The following is a 21,117-nucleotide window of genomic DNA, read 5'->3' as shown; positions in this document are numbered from 1 at the left end:
CCTCAGAAGCATCATCCACAGGCAAGGGGTCAACAATCATATATATCCTGATCACACACACAATTCCATCACTTCTCATGAGCCCTCAAGCAGTTCCACCTGGTCAGACTTTCTGCTCAACATCAAGTCAGAGATGAGGTGCATCCTTCATCAGAATAAATAGCCTTTATTTTCAGCCCCCAGTACCAACTCCACCACCTTGACAATAACTCCACTTACCACTCATTGGCATTGAGCCAGCCAGTGCAAAACCTTGAAGAGATAAACTTCAAACTCCACATTTTACTCATCATCACGGTCACTTATTTTCACCTCCGCAACGTTGCTGGTCTCTGCCCTCAATGTAACCCCGACAACACTCAAACTCTCTTTAAACTCTAACTCAATTGCCAATAAATCCCAATCTATCATTTCCATCCACGCTGAACTTCTTCCAAACACATTGAAATTATAAATCACTCAGTATCATAGAATCCCTACAGTGCAGAAGTAGGCCATTTGGCTCATTGAACCAGCACCGAACCTCCAACAAAGCACTTTACCCAGGCAACCCCATAATCCCATGCATTTACCCCGCTAGTCCCCCGAACCTACACACCTTGAGACACTAAGGGGCAATTCCGCAGGGCCAATCAACCTAACCTGCACATCTTTGGACTGTGGGATGAAACCAAAGCACCCAGAGGAAACCCACACAGGCACGGGGAGAATGTGCAAGCTCCACACAGAATGACCCAAGCCAGGAATTGAACCCAGACCCCTGGCACTGTGAGACAGCAGTGCTAACCACTGTGTCACCGTGCTGCCCACCCTATTTCTACAGTTTCCTCCAGCTTTAAATCCCGTCCAGCCTGCCAGTCCTCTGCTTTCTGCCTTTGATGCATTTCCACTCCCTTCTTCTGACTGTTGAAGGCAGAACTTCCTGCTGCCTCAGCCCTGCTCTCTGGATCACCTTCTCTGAAACCCTCCGCCTTCTCCTGTCTGTCTATAGAAATCTCATTAAACCTTGTCTTTTCCAAGCCTTGCGTCACCCTTGCTAATCTCTCCTTCCAGAGTTTGGTTGTTTATATTTTTTTATTTGGGAAGAACCTTGGATTAACTCTTACATTATCAAGTACATTATGAATAAAACTTGTTTCCCTGTTCCTGCTAAAAAGGAAAAATCGAACAGCAACCAGAAAAATAACTGCTAACGGTCTTGTTCTATTTTAAGGTAGAGAAGAGGGGCAGGTTGGGTATGGTCAGTGCTTTGCCTATTTGCCAGCCCGTGCTTGCAAAACTCAAAACGTTGTGTCCAACATTAGATGTGATTCGCTGAGAGGACAGCATTTGCTAAACAATCCCGAGTGTGCTAAGAATTACACTAAAAACAAATTTAAATTTTCCAGTCAAGCTCACAGTCTGATTCACTTACGCATGCTAGAAGCTACATATATTGGTACACAGAGCCTCGTCCCTTGCAGATAAAAAGAACACATTTTTATTACACCTTTTTCAATTAAACAAAATAAATAACAGCAATTCCCGAGATAATTTCCCAGGATAATGAATTGACCAGAGTCAACCTGCCTGGTTTGAAGTGAAAGAAAACTTGGCAATTAAATGTCAGTTATCAGTTAACTGGTGCATTGTCCCTGGCAATGCCTCTACCAATCAGAGTCTACTTGTCAGCAAATCAGCCCCGTCTTCTCATGCAGTATAAAAATTGTTGTTCCCTTTACATTTAATATTTTTGCAAATTATCCTGATGAGTGCAAGATGAAAAGCTTTGACAATATGTATCTTTTTTCAGCAACGCTAAAGAAGATACTGGTGAATCCAGGCCGGTTAGTTTTTTGTCTCATTCAAATGGAAAACAGGGTATAAAGTTTACCTTTCTGATTGCTGAGCTGCCATTTCTTTGATACAACTGATGCTTTTCCCAAATGCCTGTAAAATAACAAGATATTCCTCAAATTCATTGATTGTACTATTGAACTAATCAAAAAGCAGTAATTATGAACAATTAAAAATACCATGCATCACATGCAGAATGCGTCTCATCAGCTTCCAAACCTTTCCATAAATGAGGTTAACTAATTAGCTCACACATTAATCACAAAAATCCATTGGAATACATATTTATACAGTTTGAATTCTTTCTGGTGGCCTTGGTGCGGGAATTTGACAGAAGGATAAATGATATTTGTGAGATGATATTGTGCCTTTAAGAAATGTCTTTTAATCGTGTAGGATGTTTCTAGCAGGCCCTAGAATTTGTCGGCACCGTGTTGTCTGTAGCCGGTGTCCTTTATTGATGCTGAGGCAGTATAATTGGCATCATGTTTTTTTAAATCTGGACTAGAGCAGTGTTCTGTGGTTGTAATGTGTCCCTTGGGATTGCTGAGTGGAGCTTGATTGAGGTTGATTGACAGCTCATGTCATGTGGCTAGGGACAGCTATGCTTCACAGAAAAGTCTACTTTTTAGTTTTGTTTCTCAGTTGCTGCCAGCAGCTGGTGTAAGAAAGTTTTCTGTCTCTTTCTCTCCAGAGGCTTTCTGAAAGTTCCAAGACTGGGGAACCTCAGAGATTTGACCCAACATTCAAAGGACCAATTCACACAGCAGGTGCTAAAAAGTTGAAGATCCAACATCATGTGAGCATACTTGCTTATTTACTAAGCCTGGAGAAAGGTGTGTGTCTGTGGAATGGTGTTTGACTTGGAACAACAGAGATAGCTAGCTGTTAAGGTTTATACTATGTCATGTTTAAATTTTGTAAGTTATTTTTGTTATATTTTAACTGTAATCTTAAATAAACTTTGTTTGATTCAAGCTCCTTAGTGGGTCACTTGAATCATACCTGGAGTGAAACACTGAAGCCAAAATCAAATGTAAAACTTAGGGTCTAGGCTAACTTCATAGAACACCTTGGAGTTTCTGGCCTGAGTCTTATCACTACCCATTGGGAATGGAGCCTCTTCAGATAAACTCTGTGAAGGAAATGGGAACAATTGGCCATCTCGGGCAATGCCAGCAGTGTAAGCCCAGAGGATCTGGATTCAGTGCAAAAGAAGTTTAACAACCTCACATGAGTTGTCAAGGTCGGTCGGCAAATTCATTTTCAAAATGCCATATCCTAACAATTGAACCATTGGTCTCAATACCACAACCACCCTGCCATCCACCACCACTCCTACCAACAATCTCTCAAATTTCCCATTCACAGTTTTACCTCAAACACTTATTTCTGTGAGCCTCACATTTCACTGCTTGCACGTACTGCCAGCTATTCAACCATGACAGCCACAGAAGCCAAACACATTCCACCACACTCACTGATATAATCCTCTCTCTGTTACAGGACAGAGTAACTCTTAATCAGAGGCAGCAACACCCAATGGGCACGGGAGGGTCAGGTTTGGCTACACATTCTTACACCCAGTGAGGAGACCGTGCTGGCCATCACTGGAGGGGTCATGACTGAGGCTATGGTTAGCAGTGAGGCAGAAACAACTGAAGATGGCCCTATGCTCCTAAAGAGTCCTCCATCCCCAATCTCTTCCCGGTTTACAGGTTGCAGATGGTGTAAACTTGCAGCTCTTCCTTCACCCCCTCCCATGACCCACAAACCTGTGTGCCTTTCAGATACCCAAAAACTGGCACCTGCCCAGACAATAATCCAACAAATAGTGAGATAGGAAAACAATGATGGGGCAGTAACTCGCTCTCACATCCACAGTCACCGCAGAACCATAGAAAGGTTATTGCACAGGTTGAGACCATTCAGCCCATCATGTCTGTGCTGCCCCACAAAAAAGAGGCAAAGAAACTAGCCGTTCATTTTAATCCCATTTTCCAGCACATGGTCTGTAGCCTTGCAGGCTACAGCACTTCAGGTTCAGATCCAGGTACCTTTCGAATGAGTTGAGCATTTCAATCTAAACCACCAGTGAATTCTAGACACCCACCACCCTCTAGGTGAAAGGTTTTTTCCTCATGTTCCCACTAATCCTTCTACCAATCACCTTAAATCTTTGTCTCCTGGTAATTGATCCCTCAGCTCAGGGAAACAAATCTTTCCTGTCTACCCTGTCTACATAAGAACCAGGAGCAGGAGTAGGCCATCTGGCCCCTCGAGCCTGCTCCGCCATTCAATAAGGTCATGACTGATCTTTTCGTGGATTCAGCTCCACTTACCCGCCCGCTCACCATAACCCTTAATTCTTTCACTGTTCAAAAATTTATCTATCCTTGCCTTAAAAACATTCAATGAGGTAGCCTCAACTGCTTCACTGGGCAGGGAATTCCACAGATTCACAACCCTTTGTGTGAAAAAGTTCCTCCTCAACTCAGTCCTAAATCTGCTTCCCCTTATTTTGAGGCCATGTCCCCTAGTTCTAGTTTCACCCGCCAGTGGAAACAACTATTCCCTTCATAATTTTATATGTTTCTATAAGATCTCCCCTCATTCTTCTGAATTCCAATGAGTATAGCCCCAGTCTACTCAGTCTCTCCTCATAAGCCAACCCTCTCAACTCCGGAATCAACCTAGTGAATTTCCTCTGCACCTCTCCTCTGTCTAGTTCCCTCTTAATTTTGTTACACCTCAGTTAGGTCCTTCAGTCTCCTCTGTTCTAAGGAAACTGACCCGAGCCTATCCAATCCTTCCTCTTAGCTACAATTTTTAAGCCCTGTCAACATTTTAGCAAATTTCCTCTGCAATCTCTCCAGAGCAATTATGTCCTTCCTGGTGATGTGGTGACCAGAACTGTACACAAAATTCCAAATGTGGCCTAACCAGCGTTTTATACAGTTCCATCATTACGTCCCTGCTTTCACTACCTCACCCAATAAAGGAAAACATTCCATATGTTTTCTTGATCGCCTTATCCACCTATCCTGCCGCTTTCAAGGACCTGTGGGATATTCACTCCAGGATCTCTCACTTCCTCAACCTCTCTCATTGTCTTACCGTTTATTGAGTATTCACTTGCTTTGTTTTCCCTCCCCAAGTGCATCACCTCACGTTTCTCTGGATTGAGTTCCACTTGCCACTTTTCTGCCCACTCACTAAACCATTGATTTAATTCTGGAGACAATTGGCGGGATTTTCCGGCCGTACTCACACCAAAACCAGAAAATCCCACCTGAGGTCAACAGACCTTTGCATGGTCCGCACCCCACCCCCTCTCCACGCTACTATTCCCTTGGCGAGACGGATGGAAAAATTCCGGTGAATAGCTATCCTCTTCATTATCAACTACATGGCTAATTTTCACGTCATCCGCAAATATCCCAATCATGCCACTCACATTTAAGTCTAAATCATTAATACCTGCAATGAACAGCAAGGGCCCCAACACTGAGCCCTGTGGAACACCCCTGGAAACACTTTTCCATTTGCAAAAACATCCATTGACCATTACCCAGTGTTTCTGGCCACTGAGCCAATTTTGGATCCAACTTGCCACCTTCTCTTGTTTCCCATGGGATCTCAGCTTTCTGACCAGTCTGCTGTGTGGCAACTTACTAAACTCCATGTAGACAAGCTGAAAAGCTGACACTGTGCACACTTTAGAGGGTAGTGTCGAGCTGGCATCTGCACGTGGTGAGGCAAAGGGTAGAGTGGCCTGCAGCTGTGGGGAGGGGGAGACCAGGAAACCACAGCTTGCTGGAGGTTGCATGAGCTCAGCTACAGAGATAAGCAAGGACTGCAATGGGACGGCCTGCCATAAGGATGTTGCTGGGTATGTGCACTGAAATGCTTGGCCGGTTGAAAGACCTGACAGGAAGCCTTGCAGTCTACATCAAAGAGCATGGAGGCATCCACGCTCCGAAACCCATTCTTTCCTGTGTGGACATGTTGGAAAACTCTATTCGAGACTTCTGGACTCAATAATGATGTGGCCTCTCTGCAACTGGGGTTTGCAGCCTTTGGGGTGAATTTTGCCATCGGGTAATCAGAGCGGACAAGGGGCAGACCATGGATAGGTCTGTTGATCTTGGGCGGGATGTTCTGGGTTCGGGCCGGGCGAGGCTGGAAAATCCCACCCTTTGTGACTACAACGACCTGCTAAAACTCAATGGCAATAAAATTAATTTTGTAGATCTGACAAGAGTGAGGCACTCCAATAATACAGACAGCCTTTCCAATGTAAGTTATTAAGGAGACAGTTTTATATTATTATGCTTCACTTAGGGATGAGCTTATAGTTTGTGAAGAACACCTGTTAAATTCTAAAATCTTCCGACACAAAATACTTAAAAACAAACCTGAATATCCTCGTCCAACAGGGTAACATTAGCGATTGCCATTTTCCCCTTGGTCTCTTCAAACCTGTACATTAGTTCTTGTCCCACATGAGGCAGGGTCAGTCCCATTTCCTTTGAGTATTCAGGAATATCCTCGGAAGTAATCAGTGACAACCAGCTAAAGACCAGTGTGGGGTCCATCTTAACCATGGGTTTCATTTGAAACACGAGTTCCAGTAATTTTCTAAAATGACAAAAAATAAAATCACAAAAATTGTAATTACTGAAAAATGAACCGTGGTGCAGTTACACATTCGAGTACATTTTTCAGGGGTGATGTCAGGAAGAACTTTTTCACAGAAAGGACAATGGAAATTTGGAATTCCCACACCACTCCCCACCAACAAGTTATTGACACTTGAGGGTCGGCCAAAAATGTCAAAAACGAGATTGGTAGATTTTTTTGTTAGTTGAGGATATTAAGATATATGTAACCAAAACAGGTAGATGGAGCCAAGATATAGATTAATGATTGGGCGGCATGGTGGCACAGTGGTTGGCATTGCTGCTTTATAGCGTCAGGGACCTGGGTTCAATTCCAGCCTCGGGTGACTGTGTGGAGTTTGCATGTTCTCCTCGTGTCTGCGTGGGTTTCCTCCGGGTGTTCCGGTTTCCTCCCACAGTCCAAAGACGTGCGGGTTAATTGATTGGCCATGCTAAATTGTCCCTTAGTGTCAGGGGGATTAGAAGGGTAAATACGTGGGGTCATGGGGATGGGGCCTGGGTGGGATTGTTGTTGGTGCAAGCTCAATGAGCCGAATGGCCTCCTTCAGCACTGTAGGGATTCTATGAACGATGATGTAATTGAATGGCAAAACAGCTCAAGGAACTACTCATGTTCCCATGGCGTGGTTTTAGAATGTACCTAATCAATTAGACCACAGCACCGCCATCACTTCAATCACAAAGTGCTGAACAACATCTGCTGGCAGATTTTTCCCCAGGTGAAAGGCGAGTGTCACTGAATCTACCCATTCAAGCCCATGTCCCAATCCAACACCATGTGATATCTACTAGGAAGTTATTAAACAGCAATTAAGAAATAGTTAAAAAAATAAATTTGGTGCAATATTTTCACAGCACCTTCCAAAAGCACAGCCAATGGGGTAGGGAACAGATTATGGGAATGTGCAGAACTGTCTGCAAAGGGGGTATCGATTGGGAATTTGGGTGTAAAGGTTCCATTGTCCTGTGGAATTTTTCATTAAATGAATCAGTCAATGACCTTCAATACCAAGGTCTTCTGAAACGGGTAAGGATATCGAGAAGTCTGGGGTCGGAATTTTGATGTGGAGATGCCGGAATTTTACCATCCCACCTGCCACAGGAATTGTAGCGGGCGGGGGCGGACCATGCCCCCTCGGGTGGGAATTTCCAGCCTTGGGGCGAGCGTGGCTAGAAAATTCCACCCTAGATCTAAAAAAAGGCCCATGAAGCCTGTTCAACCAGAATCAATGACTGATTGTGTCCTGGACTCCATTTTAGAACTCTCATCCTTGTTTTCAAATCCCTCCCTATCTCCATAATCTCTTCGAGCTCCACAATCCTCTCAGATCTCTCTGCTGCTCTATTTCTGGATTCTCACAAGTCTCTATTTTAAACACTCAATTATTGGTGGCGGTGTCTTTAGCTGCCAAGGCCCTGAACTCCGGGCTTCCCTCCCTAAATCCCTCCACCTCTCTACGTCTCCCTCCAGCATTCAAACACTCCTTAAAACCTACCTCTTCGGCCAAGCCTGTCCTAATATCTCATCATGTGGCTGTGTGTTATGCCTTTTTAGATAACCCTCCTGTGAAGTGCCTTGGTATGTCTTAATACATTAAAAGCACTTTTTTTTTTAAGTTGTGGGTATCCCTGGCTGTACCAGCATTTATTGACCATCCTTAAGGCATTAATAGTCAACTTTATTGCTGTGGATCTGGAGTCACATGTAAGCCAGATCAGGTAAGGACAACAATTCTCTAAAGGACATTAGTTAACCAGACAGGTGTTTATGACAATCGACAATGGTTTCATGGTCATTGAGACTTTTTAATTCCACATTTCTGTTGAATTAAAATTCTACCATCAGCCATGGTGGAATTTGATCCCCGAATCCCCAGAGCACTACCTGCGTCTCTAGATTACTAGTCCAGCAATAATACCACTACGCCACTACCTCCCCTCAAACAAGTTCTTGCTGTCGTAAGTAAAAAGCTTATGATCCGAATCTGTTAGAAAATGGAAACAACCTTGGATCCAACCTTTGCACTGACATGGTAGCAACCTGCTCTATAACTGTAACATCATACTGGAATCCATGTGGCATCTTGTACACCAATTTAGCAGTATTAAAATTTTGATTTGATTTATTATTGTCACATGTATTAGTATAGTGAAAAGTATTGTTTCTTGCCCACTGTACAGACAAAGCATACCGTTCATAGAGAGGGAAACGAGAGAGTGCAGAATGTACTGTTACAGTCATAGCTAGGGTGTAGAGAAAGGTCAACTTAATGCAAGGTAGATCCATTCAAACGTCTGACAGCAGCAGAGAAGAAGCTGTTCTTGAGTTGGTCGGTACGTGACTTTTGTATCTTTTTCCCGACAGAAGAAGTTGGAAGAGAGTATGTCAAGTGATGGATTACATTTTAAACAGCCTTGAACAGCATTCCACAAAGATTTTGTATCAACGTTTACCAGAAAGTAGTTTTAAAATTTATAAACTGTCACCTTCTTTTCTCAGGGTGATTTCTTATTCTGTATCGAAAAGTTTCATCTGAAACACCTTTCAGTGGTTCTGGTCTGCTGGAAGTGGCTTCACTGCTCCCTGAATCTGAGGGTTGCTGCTGTTCCGTACACCAGTGAAGAAGTGGTACAACCAGCACAAATTCCAGAACTCCTTGTCGAATACATGAATTAATCACTCCTTTACATATGCTGGAAAGAAACACAGTTATGGTGTTAATATCAGGCCAAACCCACTGAAGAAGCAACCAGTTTCTTGAGATATATGATCAATTGAGCCAGTTAATAAAATTCACTGTGTTACCAACACACAGAGCTTAAAAGACCCAACCTAAAGTGTCAAAAATAAACACTGGTTACATATGCAGATATTGGACACAAGCCTATAAAAGGGTGAACACTGTCGCCCCACCCACCACGGGAATCGTAGCGGACGTGGGGCGGATAATGGGAAGGTCCCTTGACCTTCAGCAGGATTTTACGGTTTCGGAACAAGCGAGGCCATAAAATCCTGCCCTGTGACACTTGAATACCGCTCACCAATATTTTAGTATTAAAGATTCATTCTGGTTCTGTCCTTTTTTCTCAACTTGAACCCTTTCTGTCAGCACAATGACGGAAAAATAATAAAAGGCTCGTAGAAATGTTGGGAGTCGGAAGGCATAATCTTCTCTGGTTCTGGCACTGTTCCAATTTCAGGGACAAGGTTATCTATAGAACAAGGGCAGGTACCCACGGCATTCGCAATGCTACTGGAGTATCCATTACTCAGAGCCAGGGTGCTTTCAGAGCAGCAAGATGCCACTCCATTGGGGATTGGGAGAGCATTGGCTCATCTAGTCTAATTGTTCAAAGGCAAATATTGAAAGTACTACAAGATCCATAATTTATGTGCTCCTCTCCTAACACGAATCCAATACTGTGCTATGGCAAGTATGTCTGCTTCATGTTGTCATACTTACTGTTGACCATATCCTGCGCAGAACTACGAGTTCCTTTAATACCTTTAAAACTTTATATTCAGTTCCATGGCTGACTACCCACCTCACAGCCTAGTGACAAAATATCTTGGCATCATTCTTCAGGTATATTGACCTGCTGACAATATCTAGACGGGGCTGCAAGAATAACCTCAGCCAGTACAGGAATTGAACCCGCGTTGTTGGCATCACTGTGCGTCACTAACCAGCCATCCAGCCAATTGAGCTCTGCCAACATGCTACACACTGCTTTGCTCTCCCTGGTCTACTCAACATCAGAGCCCTGTTGTTCAACCTGGTTCAAAGGCTGCCACATAAACAGTCCATCTTCAGGAAGTCATGAGGATTATTGCTGGGACTTTGCGATCAACGCAGCTGGAGTGGTTTCCCTATGCTAACAGACAGTGCATCTCCAAATGTCTGGAGGAAAGACATCCTTCTCAAAGAATACCACATGCAGGCAGCTAATGAAGAACTCCCGTTGTTATAGAACATTAAAAAATCCACATGCCGGTCCCTGCTGGAACACACACTGCATCCTGCAAATGGATGACAGCCCATGGCACACCTCCAAACTGCTAAATAAGCCAAGTGGTGAAGTCCAAGGTTTCAACCCTCACAGAAAATCTGCTTAAGGGCCAGGGATGATGTGGTCAGTGCTTCACAAGTGGAACACGTGGACCAATTCAAATTGCAACTGTGGATCATTCAAGTCAGACCATCACCCACATACTGAACTTCTGCCCTGATGGCTCCGTTCCTGGTGGCATCACAACCAGACCGCGCCAGCTAAAGCTGATGGATTGTTAACTGCAATATCAAAATATAACTACTTTCCCAACTATACAAATATATATCTTTAAAACTTGTAAATTCTGTCATTAAATTACTGTACATTATTTCTCAGATCAATTGCAAACCAACACATACAGCACAAACAGACCGCAATGCTAATCGTCTGACTCAAATGTATGACATCAAAGATGGAAAGATGGAAAATTCAATCCCATGGAATGAAGAGTTATCATTTATTTATTTATCGCAAGAAGGCTTACATTAACACTGCAATGAGGTTACTGTGAAAATCCCCCTTTTCATTATTGTCCACATGTCAGAAAACAGTGGCATAAATAGACTTAGGGTGGGATTTCCAGTCCCCCCACCCTCCCGCAGCATGTTTTCTGGCAGTATAGGAGATTCAACATTGGCCGCCAGGGGAATCTTTCAGTCACTCTGGGTTCTATCCGCCCATCCCGCCACCGGGGAACTCACCACGGGTGGTTGCCTTTGGCGAGACCAAAAGATCCCATCAACAGGAAGGTCAGGATTGTCAATAAATTCCAGTTAGTGCTCACAGAGTGTCACTGTGAGAGAAAATGAGTTGAAGCAAGAGCAAAGCAATCTACAAAAGGTAAAAAATCTGAATTGAACCTACTACTGAGGCACTGGGAGAAGTACTGCAATTTCTTGCAGCTCTTGGAGAACCTCTTCCGTACGTTCCTGAGGCAGTTGTAACATCTGGCAGATAGTTACCAAGTCACTTGCATCTAACATCAAAGAGCAATGGTTCTGGATAATAAAAGCCACCATTCCAGCTACAAATTGATTTTTGACAATTCTTTTGGATTTTGGTCCTTTCTTAGATTCTGGCTGAGTGTAAGGGTGAATAAATTTCTTCACCTGCTCAATTATCAATTCCTTAACCTGCAATAGAAAAGAAAGAAATCATCATTAGGAACAATTGAATTTGCTTTGAAAAAGATTTCACTTGGAAACAGAACATTTGTAGCTTCGCTGAGGAACACAGCTTCAAATTAGACTTTCAAATTCACACTTGCTTTAGTTTTACTAAAACTAAACTCATCATTCCATGGGATTGAATTTTAGGCTGTAGAGATTTGCATTCTAATCAGTATTCTGTAATTTGATTTCTGTGCCTGTGCCCTGTTTGAGAACAGAGACCACTCCATCTGACGAAGGAGCATTGCTCCGAAAGCTTATGGTATTTGCTACCAAATAAACCTGTTGGACTTTAACCTGGTGTTGTGAGACTTCTTACTGTAAAAAAAAAGGACAGCCTTATCGAGTCGGTGCAAGCTCGATGGGCCAAATGGCCTCTTTCTGCACTGCGGATTCTATGATATCTATAATATCGTCTTCATTTTTTAAAAAAATCATTATTGCAGAGTAATCCGGGTGACATGGATGTGTATTTGTTTTGTCCCATCTCAGCTGGGACACTCGTTAAAAGCTTTTGCTTCCCACAGCTCATGGTTCCATTTTGATTATCAGCAGTAGTTAATTCACAATATCGTTTTTGCCACCATATTTCTTCTGGATGCCAAACATGCGTTTCCATTTAGTCTTCTTGTGCTACATGAGAATCAGTGTCAGTAGAAGCTGCTCTGGTCCATCAGGCTCCTGGGAAATCCTGCATCTCTTATGAGAGAGTACCTGGCAGCTCTTTTGAGTAGGCTTCTCAGGAGTTGGGCTGAGGCCTTGCACACTTCGCTATGCTGAGAAACGGCAGTTGAATTTCAGCTGGCCCGATCAACAAATTGGCAGATCATAAAAAGCTCAAGAGCATGCTTCCTGTCACATGTCCCCCTCTGTTTGTATCTGGAATGTACCATGGATGTCATATTGGAGCCAGGATGGTGGTTGGTGGGAATGGTGGTTTTTCCTTGAGGAAAGGTGATAGATGGGCAACACTTGCTGCTAGGGAAGACACTCCATGGGTCAAAAACTGCCTATTCAGGAAGGTTCCCCACCCCCAAAACAGAATGAAGATGCCGCCAGCCTTTACCAGACAGTCCTCCTCCCCGTTGCTGGTAAAATGCCAGTTGCTGCAGGAAGAGACTCTTAAAGCTCTTAAGTGGTCCCCTTAATTGGATACCCAATGGTCTCAATTGGGTGGGAGGGTTTGCCTGCATTTTCCCCATCATTGGTATTTTACCAGCGACAGCAGGAAGGCAGCACCCCCATGGTCTCCTTCTGCACAATAGGGATTTTATGATTCTGATATTTAAGAAAGAAGTCAATCCATACGAAATGAACCAATCAGACACCCTTGTTTAAGGTTGAATTATTCCTTGGTCAAACTTACAAGCCATGGAACTTGCAAAGTGTTTTGTTTTTAAACAGCTCAATTCGGGCAGCACGGCGGCACAGTGATTAGCACTGCTGCCTCACAGCACCAGTGCCCCACGTTCGTGCGGCGTCTGCACGTTCTCTCCGAGTCTGCGTGGGTTTCCTCCCACAGTCTAAAAGACATGCTGATTAGGTGCATTGGCCATGCTAAATCCTCCCTCAGTATGCCTGAACAGGCGTCGGAGTGTGGCGACTAGAGGATTTTCACAGTAACTTCATTGCAGTGTTAATATAAGCCTACTTGTGACCCTATTAATAAACTTTGAACTAAAGCCAGAGAGCTAGACTTCATTCTTCTGATACTTATTATAAATACTGACCTGTTTTTCACCAAAAGTGTTTTGTCTTTGCAAACCATAACGCTCATATTCAAAACCTGTGTTGTTGCTCTGCTGAAATTGGCTCAGTTGTAGCTTAAATTTCTCAAATGTTTTTTTATTCAGAGAACCAAGAAGATCAAAGATGGTCTCCAGCATAAGTCTTGTTCCTGTAGACTTTAATTGAAAATTCCGTTGGTCTGCATTTGGTGCAAAAAATGATAAATTTCTCATTACGCCAAAAAATCTTGCTGTTTCTGGAAAATCCATGATGCCATCAAACTGGTGCCATTCTAAAAATAAAAATGAATTGATAACATAATGAAATAAGGTGGTTAAGGAAATCATGTCTCTGCAATGGCACATTAATTTTTTAACACATTGCTAAATAATGCCCCCAACTTCATGAAAAATGTAAGTGTATTTCAGATTGAATTAATTAATCATTTTCACAAGCAAAATAATTCTGAAAAATTCATGAATGGAGATGTGATGCTAAATTCCTTCCAAGCAATGCATTCATTCAAATCAGTCAATACCTTTTCTGACTAATAATATTACTATCTATTACCAAATGTGACTCCATCAAGAGACTGGGAAGTTGAATTACTTCAGACATTGAAACACAGCCAGGAAAGTGTCCTTAACTAAAGGCATCGCAGTAACTTGTCCACTAACCCAGACAGGTACATCAACATCACCTCAGTACAGAGGCTGGTGCACAAATTGAATGTTGATAAAGTACCACTGAGGTGCTACGTCCGTAGGGGTCGACGAATGAAACTTAGCACACTCATCTAACACCACAAAGGTCAATACAGTGGTAACATCTGATAAAATGTCTTCATAGGTTTTATCCATTTCTGATGTAAGATTAAGAATAGGATTCATGCATCTTTTTTTTTGGTTGAATTTATTAGAAGACATGAAAGCTATTTGCAAGGTGAAGATTAGGAAGACGATAGTGTGTTAAACAGTGTGACCAATGCAGATGGCGGGCAGGACAAACGTAACCATTTCATCACAGAAGCCACGATAGTCAAGACTAACCCCTTCCTCAAGCACCACCCACACACATTCACTTCCAGCAGGTGTAGCTGGACAGTGAGCAGAAGGTCATGCCCTGGACAATTTTACCATTCCATAAACAAGGGTCACTGAACCTAATTGGAGCATCCCTTCACTTCCCTGCCTGAGTTCAGTTAACTCTGCACAGGCCAGGTACCAAACCCTGAGAACATCCTTATTTGCACAACTGAGCTACTTAATAGATCAGTATGATGAACCTTTGGGAGAAAGGAAACTATTTAAATGTCCCACATATCAAGGGCATGAAGTGTCTCAGATAACAAATTTCAGGCCTACATCCAGCTGTCTGTCATTTATTGAATACAATCACACATCTGTCATACTTAGTATAAAGATAAATACCCATTTTTCATTTCATGAAAATATACAGATCTTTTCACATTGCGTTGAGGTACTTGCCTGTTTCTCAGACATACAGAAGTAGCAATACAGATTATATCTAACTTTTTACCATTTTCTCTTAGGCATTTCGGTATTTTTAAGAGCCGTACAGCAATTTCTTCAATCAATCCATTTTTATTCTCCACAGCATAGCAATATCGCATGGAGAGTCCCTTCATCACATGTGGTAAAAACCAGTCCTTTTGCACAAGTAATCCATTTTTGCCAAGGCTCCTATAAGGCAATGACAGAAGAAAATGAAAAGGACAAAATGTTAAAGAACACATTGGCCAAAATTTTCCAGCCCTTCCTGCCAACAGGATCATCTGGCCCCACTGATGGCGACCTCCAAGGTGTGTTTTAGCGACCTCGGAGATGCGTGCCACAGAAAAACCCACCCAGCATGTGATATTTGTCCAGGCTGACGCATTGGGCCCGATTTTACCATTTTGATTCTAAGTGCCGAATCTGGGCGTAGTACAGATCCGACCTTGAAATCCGCATTAAGACGCCCCCATACGCTCTCAGCCATCTCCAGTCCGATCCGTGTTGTGGGCGGGGCTTAGTGCTGCCGGGACGATCGGAGCTCTGAACTATGCATGCGCAGTTTGAAAAAAATTTGGAAAAAGCGCGCCCAGGTTGGGAAAAAAATAGCAGAAAGCGGAGAGACGGCTCTCTGATCCAGATCAACCTCGGGGGGGGGGGGGGGGGGGGGGGGGGGGGGGGGGGGGGGCAGGTCAGATGTATCTCCAGGGGAGGGGGCAAGAGGGCTGATCATTGTCTGGTGGTGGTGGTGGGGGGGGGGGGGGGGGGGGGGGGGGGGGGGGGAGTCCCGATCGCTCACTGGGGGGCGGATCGATCTCTGGCGGGGGGGCAGGGGGGTCCGTTGCCACTCTGCGGGTGATCCCTCCTCCCCACCAGAGGAACAAATCCCTCCTCCCGGAGTGGCCACATGTCCATTCCGAGAGGAGGGATCGCCCGCAGAGTGGCAACGGACACCCCTGCCCCCTCTCTCCCACCGACACCCGCAGAGTGGCAGCAGACCACCCTGCCCCCCACACCAGAGATCCATCGGCCCCTCCCCACCCGTGAGCGATCGGGCCTTCCCCCCACCACCAGACACACATCAGCCCTCTCGCCCCCCCCCCAGAGATACATCTGACCCCACCTCCTCCCCCCCCCTCCAGAGGATGCTCTGACCCCGCCTCCCTCCTCCCCCCCTCTGCTCTGACCTGCCTCCCTCCTCCCCCCTCCCAGAGGATGCTCTGACCTGCCTCCCTCCTCCCCCCCCGTCCCAGAGGCTGCTCTGACCCACCTCCCTCCTTCCCCCCCCGCCCTCGAGAATGCTCTGACCCGCCTCCCTCCTTCCTTCCTCCCCCCCACTCCCAGAGGATGCTCTGACCCGCCTCCCTCCTTCCTCCACCTGCCCCTCCCCTAGGTCAGAGAGCCGTTGCAGGCTCTGAATCTGCTTCGGAGGTTCCCCTGCAAAATAAAAATCGGCTTCGGATTTTTATTTAGCAGGTCACTAAAAGCACGGATCCGGAACAGAACAGAAGGTGGTAAAATGGGAATTGATGATAGGGTTGGGCAGGCGGTTCATTAAATCGTTTTAAATGCATGCTAATGCATTTAAATCGTCGGGCTGCCCGATTCGGGCGCAGAACGGATCCGCGCCCGAATCGTGTGTCGGTAAAGTCGCGATTTGCTCGGACGCGGGTGCAGATCGCGATAAAGGCCTCACACCCGATTTTAACCATGATTTTGTGTCCGAAAACGGGCGCAAATTGTTGATAAAATCAGGCCCGTTGTCTGTCAATAATTCTGACCTTTGTATACATACCAGAATAATAGCAGCAGTTAGAATCACAGAATCCCTACAGTACAGAAGGAGGCCATTTGGCCCATCGAATCTGTACCAACCACAATCCCACAAGACCCTATTCCCATAACCCCACACATTTACCCTGCTGTTCCCCCTGACACTAGGGTCAATTTAGCATGGCCAATCAACCTAACCCGCACATCTTTTACACTGTGGGAGGAAACCGGAGCACCTGGAGGAAACCCACGCAGATATGGGGAGAAAGTGCAAACTCCACACAGAGGCCCGAGGCTAGAATTGAACCCAGGTCCCTGGCACTGTGAGGCAGCAGTGCTAACCATTGTGGCACCGTACTGCCCTTTTTGGAGATGAGGGTGGAGAGGCGAGAGAGAAGGATTTAAGAGGATGGTTTGTATTGGGAAAAGAAGCAAGGGGTGATTTTTGCATTCCAGAATAATTCAAAAGAGTGAGCAGTTTTGGCAGAACAGAGCAAGACCCAAAAGTGCTTTATGTAGTGCAAGCAGATCAGGCAATGAATGACAATGAACCAATTGTCCACCGAAGACATTAAAGTCCCTTGAACTTAAAGGAACAGATATCAAAGCCATACTAGGATGAAGACCAGGTGAGAGAGAGAGAGAAATGGTTTTAGTGAGGACAAGGCCATAAAAGGTGTAATGTATGTGTGGTTGAGCTCATCTTCAGAAATGTTGCAGTGAATGAAGGACTAAAGGCTAGATAGTTGGAAATTTCCAAGTTCTGTTCTAAGTAGGACAGAGTCTTTTTCAAAGACGGTGCAGAAGGAAATGTTGGGAGAGGGAAGTGTTGTGGACAGAGTGCGATACAAGAAGTGATCATGGATGGCATTATCTATGTTTGACATGATGACAGCACTGAGGCCATGTGTGATGGCAAAGCCAAGGAGGTGGCTGTGAATATGTTGAGATTTAGGGAAGGCAGGAGAAAAGTGAACTTAGAAAAGAGAGAACATGATGAACTGAGATGGAGGTTTAAATTATCAAGATGAAAAATCAGAAAATGTTGGAAATATGCAGCAGGTAAGGCAGAATCTGCAGAGAAAAAAAGTTAAAGGGAGGGATTTCCGCTCACTCCCCCCAACCCCGGCGGTGTCATTCTTGGCTGTGGGAGGCTGCCCGCCATGAGGTGTATTCAGTGGAAATCCCATTGACAGCAGCGGGATTTTCTGGTCTCGCCAATGTCAATGGGATTTCCACTGAATCACCCGCTGGAAAACCTGTGGCGGGAGTTCACCATTGGCAGGACCAGAAGAACTTGGTGGCAAGAAGAGTCAGAAAATCACCTCCAACGTTTCTGGTCAATAACTCTCAAGATATTGGGGGAAGATTCATTTAGAGAGGCTGTATCAAGACCTTCTAGCTATATTTCCATCAAGGTCATGATGCTGACGCTGAGAGGGGCGAGTGTAATGAGAAGGAGATTGGCAAGGTTTTACTCAGCACGTGCGCAGTGTGGGAAGGTTGGTGAGTGAGTAGGGTGGGGTAGTTAGGGTTGTTGCACATAATGGGGCAGTGACGATTACCTCCGAGAGAGAGAGAGACAGGAACTACGGGCTTATCTGAGAATCAAGCGTGGGACGGTGTCAGAAAAACAGGAAAGTTGGAATTTGGGAGGGCAGAGTACCTGAGAGGGGAGAAGGGTAAAAGTGAAAGAACAAAAGGAGAGAGAAAGGGGAAAATAGAGGTGATAGGATTTGGTCTGGAGCAGCACCCAAAATGCGCAAACAGAGTGTAGTAATTCAGCCAAACACCAGTTTGCCATCACTAACACCCTGTATTGTGCACCAAACAAAGGGGCTTACACTCAGGTAGTCTTCACCTTGGGGCCCACAACTCCGGACCAGGTAGAATAACAGGCAAAACACCCGCTGACTGCTTCCCATTGGGCGAGCCCCCACTCGCTCAATAAGACAGCTCGTACTCCATGAAGCCCACGGGGTGATCTATTAATGATCCCCTCATGGCCATCTTAACACAGAGGGGAAACTCGAGTTACATAGGTGGAAAGGATAAAAATGGAAATGTCCTAGTAATAATCAGAGACTGGTACAGAGGCAAGACAATCCAAAAGGTAACTGAAGGTTAGAGCAGCAGAAGTACTGCCGGAGATATTTCCATGGAAATGAAGAGCTTTGTGTGCAGAATCGATTGCTGGGCTGAAAAATCAACCTCAGTCCCTGCTATCAATCTAAGCAAGTCCAAGAGCCTAAAAGCATAGTGGCAGCACTCAACTCTGTCCTTAGTTTGAGCTGAACAGATTGAAGAGAAACTCTGTAATTTAAAGCCTGCTGATATATTCGGAAGCATTCCGGGATTCATCTGTTTACTGAATGCTTTGAGCTCCAGAAACCACACAGAATAAGAGTAACAAATTGCAACAGTGCCAGAGCGATGGATACACACATATCCAATTAAATACAATTCCTTTCTACCTGTAGGGAAAGAATCATCTCACATCTAAATTGAAATAACATTGATGGCCTGCCTTCTTGAACAGATTAGATATAGCAATACTGCAACTTAAGTACCAATAAATTAAAGAACAAAGAACAATACAGCCACAGGAACAGGCCCTTCGGCCCTCCAAGCCCGTGCCGCTCCCTGGTCCAAACTAGACCATTCTTTTGTATCCCTCCATTCCCACTCCGTTCATGTGGCTATCTAGATAAGTCTTAAACGTTCCCAGTGTGACCGCCTCCACCACCTTGCCCGGCAGCGCATTCCAGGCCCCCACCACCCTCTGCGTAAAATGTTGTTGCTGGTTGGATGTGTCTGGGAGATGGTGGCGTAGTGGTATTGTCACTGGAACGGAAATCCAGAGTCACAGGGTAATGCTCTGGGGACACGGCAGATGATGGAATAAAAACCTGGAATTAAAAGTCTAATGATGAGCAGGCAGCAATGGCTGTAAAAAAAAATTAATATCCCTTTAGAGAAGGAAATCTGCCATCCTTACCTGTTCTCGCCTACATGTGACTCAAGAATGTGGTTGACTCTTAAATGGCCCAATGAATCACACAGTTGTATTAAACCACCATAAAGTCAATAAGGAATAAAACCGGATGGACCATCTGGCATTGACCTAGGCACCAGAAATGACAATGGCAAGCTTAGCCCTGACAACCCTGCAAAGTCCTCCTTACTAACATCTGGGGGCATTTCCCAAAATTGGGAAAGTATCTCACAGACTACTCAAGCAACAGCCTGACAGTCATTCTCACAGAATCATACCATACAGTTAATGCCCCAAACAAACCCATCCCTGAGGAGAGGTGGCGCACGGCACAGTGGCATACAGGGCGTGAGGGAATTGACGTGGGAGTCCTCAACATCAAATCGAGACCCTAAGCAAGGATACATCTTGCTGATTGCCATCTACGGCATCCCCCTGAGCTTATGAACACTACTTGGAGGAAGCACTGAGGGTGGCAAGGGTACAGAATGTGCTCCAGGTGGGTGACTTCAATGTCCACCACAACGCGTGACTTGCTAGCACCAGTATAGACCGAACCAGCTGGATCCTAAAGGACATAGCCGCTAGTCTGGGTCTGCGGCAGGTGATGAGGGAACCAACAAAGAGGGAAAAACACCCTTAACCTCATCCTCACCAACCTGCCTGCTGAAGATATATCTGTCCGCAACAACACTGATAGGAATGACCACCGCACAGTCCTTGTGGAGACAAAGCCTCACCTTTGCATTGAGGATCTCCCACCATCTTGTGGTGTGTCACTACCACTGTGCTAAACGGGATAAACTTTGAACAGATTTAACAACTCATGACTGGGAAACCATGAGGCACTGTGGGCCATCAGCAGCAGCAGAATTGCATTCAACCACAATCTGTAAATTCATGGTGAGGCTAATCCCCCAGTCACGCATTATTATCAAACCGCAAAACAAATGAAGAGTGAAGGAGGGTATGCCAGCAGTAACACCTGATATACTTAAAAAATGAGGCATCAACTTGATGAAGCTACATCACAGGGCCACTTGCGTGCCAAGTATTATAAGCAAAAAGTGATAGACAGAGCCAAGCAATTCCACAAGAAACAAATCAAATTTAAGCTCTACTGTCCTGCCACATCCAATCGTGCATTGTGGTGGATAACTAATCAATTCACTGGAGGAGGAGGCTGCACAAATATCCCCATCTTCAATAATGGAGGAGCCCAGCACATCAGTGTAAAAGGTAAAGCTGAAGCATTTGGAACAACCTTTGGCCAGAAGTGCTGAGTGGATGATCCATCTCGGCCTCCTCCAGCGGTCCCCAGCATCACCGATGCCAGTTTTCAGCCAATTCGATTCACTCCATGTGAT

The 21,117-nt window shown here is 44.9% G+C and overlaps 1 protein-coding gene across 2 annotated transcripts in view; it reads right to left on the bottom strand.

The window, feature by feature from the left end:
- Positions 1-21,117, bottom strand: part of LOC144501703 (E3 ubiquitin-protein ligase rnf213-alpha-like) — a 181,837-nt gene that overhangs the window by 129,308 nt on the left and 31,412 nt on the right. For both annotated transcript variants that reach the window (XM_078225645.1, XM_078225646.1), the window contains exons 11-16: positions 15,008-15,171; positions 13,471-13,760; positions 11,436-11,704; positions 9,006-9,212; positions 6,255-6,477; positions 1,874-1,929 (exon numbers count right to left, since the gene is read on the bottom strand). In XM_078225645.1, coding sequence (XP_078081771.1) covers positions 1,874-1,929; positions 6,255-6,477; positions 9,006-9,212; positions 11,436-11,704; positions 13,471-13,760; positions 15,008-15,171 — 1,209 coding nt within the window. The remainder of the gene's footprint in view (positions 1-1,873; positions 1,930-6,254; positions 6,478-9,005; positions 9,213-11,435; positions 11,705-13,470; positions 13,761-15,007; positions 15,172-21,117) is intronic.

Source organism: Mustelus asterias, chromosome 12, assembly GCF_964213995.1.
Source record: "Mustelus asterias chromosome 12, sMusAst1.hap1.1, whole genome shotgun sequence".
NCBI classification, from domain to species: Eukaryota; Metazoa; Chordata; class Chondrichthyes; order Carcharhiniformes; family Triakidae; genus Mustelus; species Mustelus asterias.
This window is presented reverse-complemented; position numbering and strand designations above follow the sequence as displayed.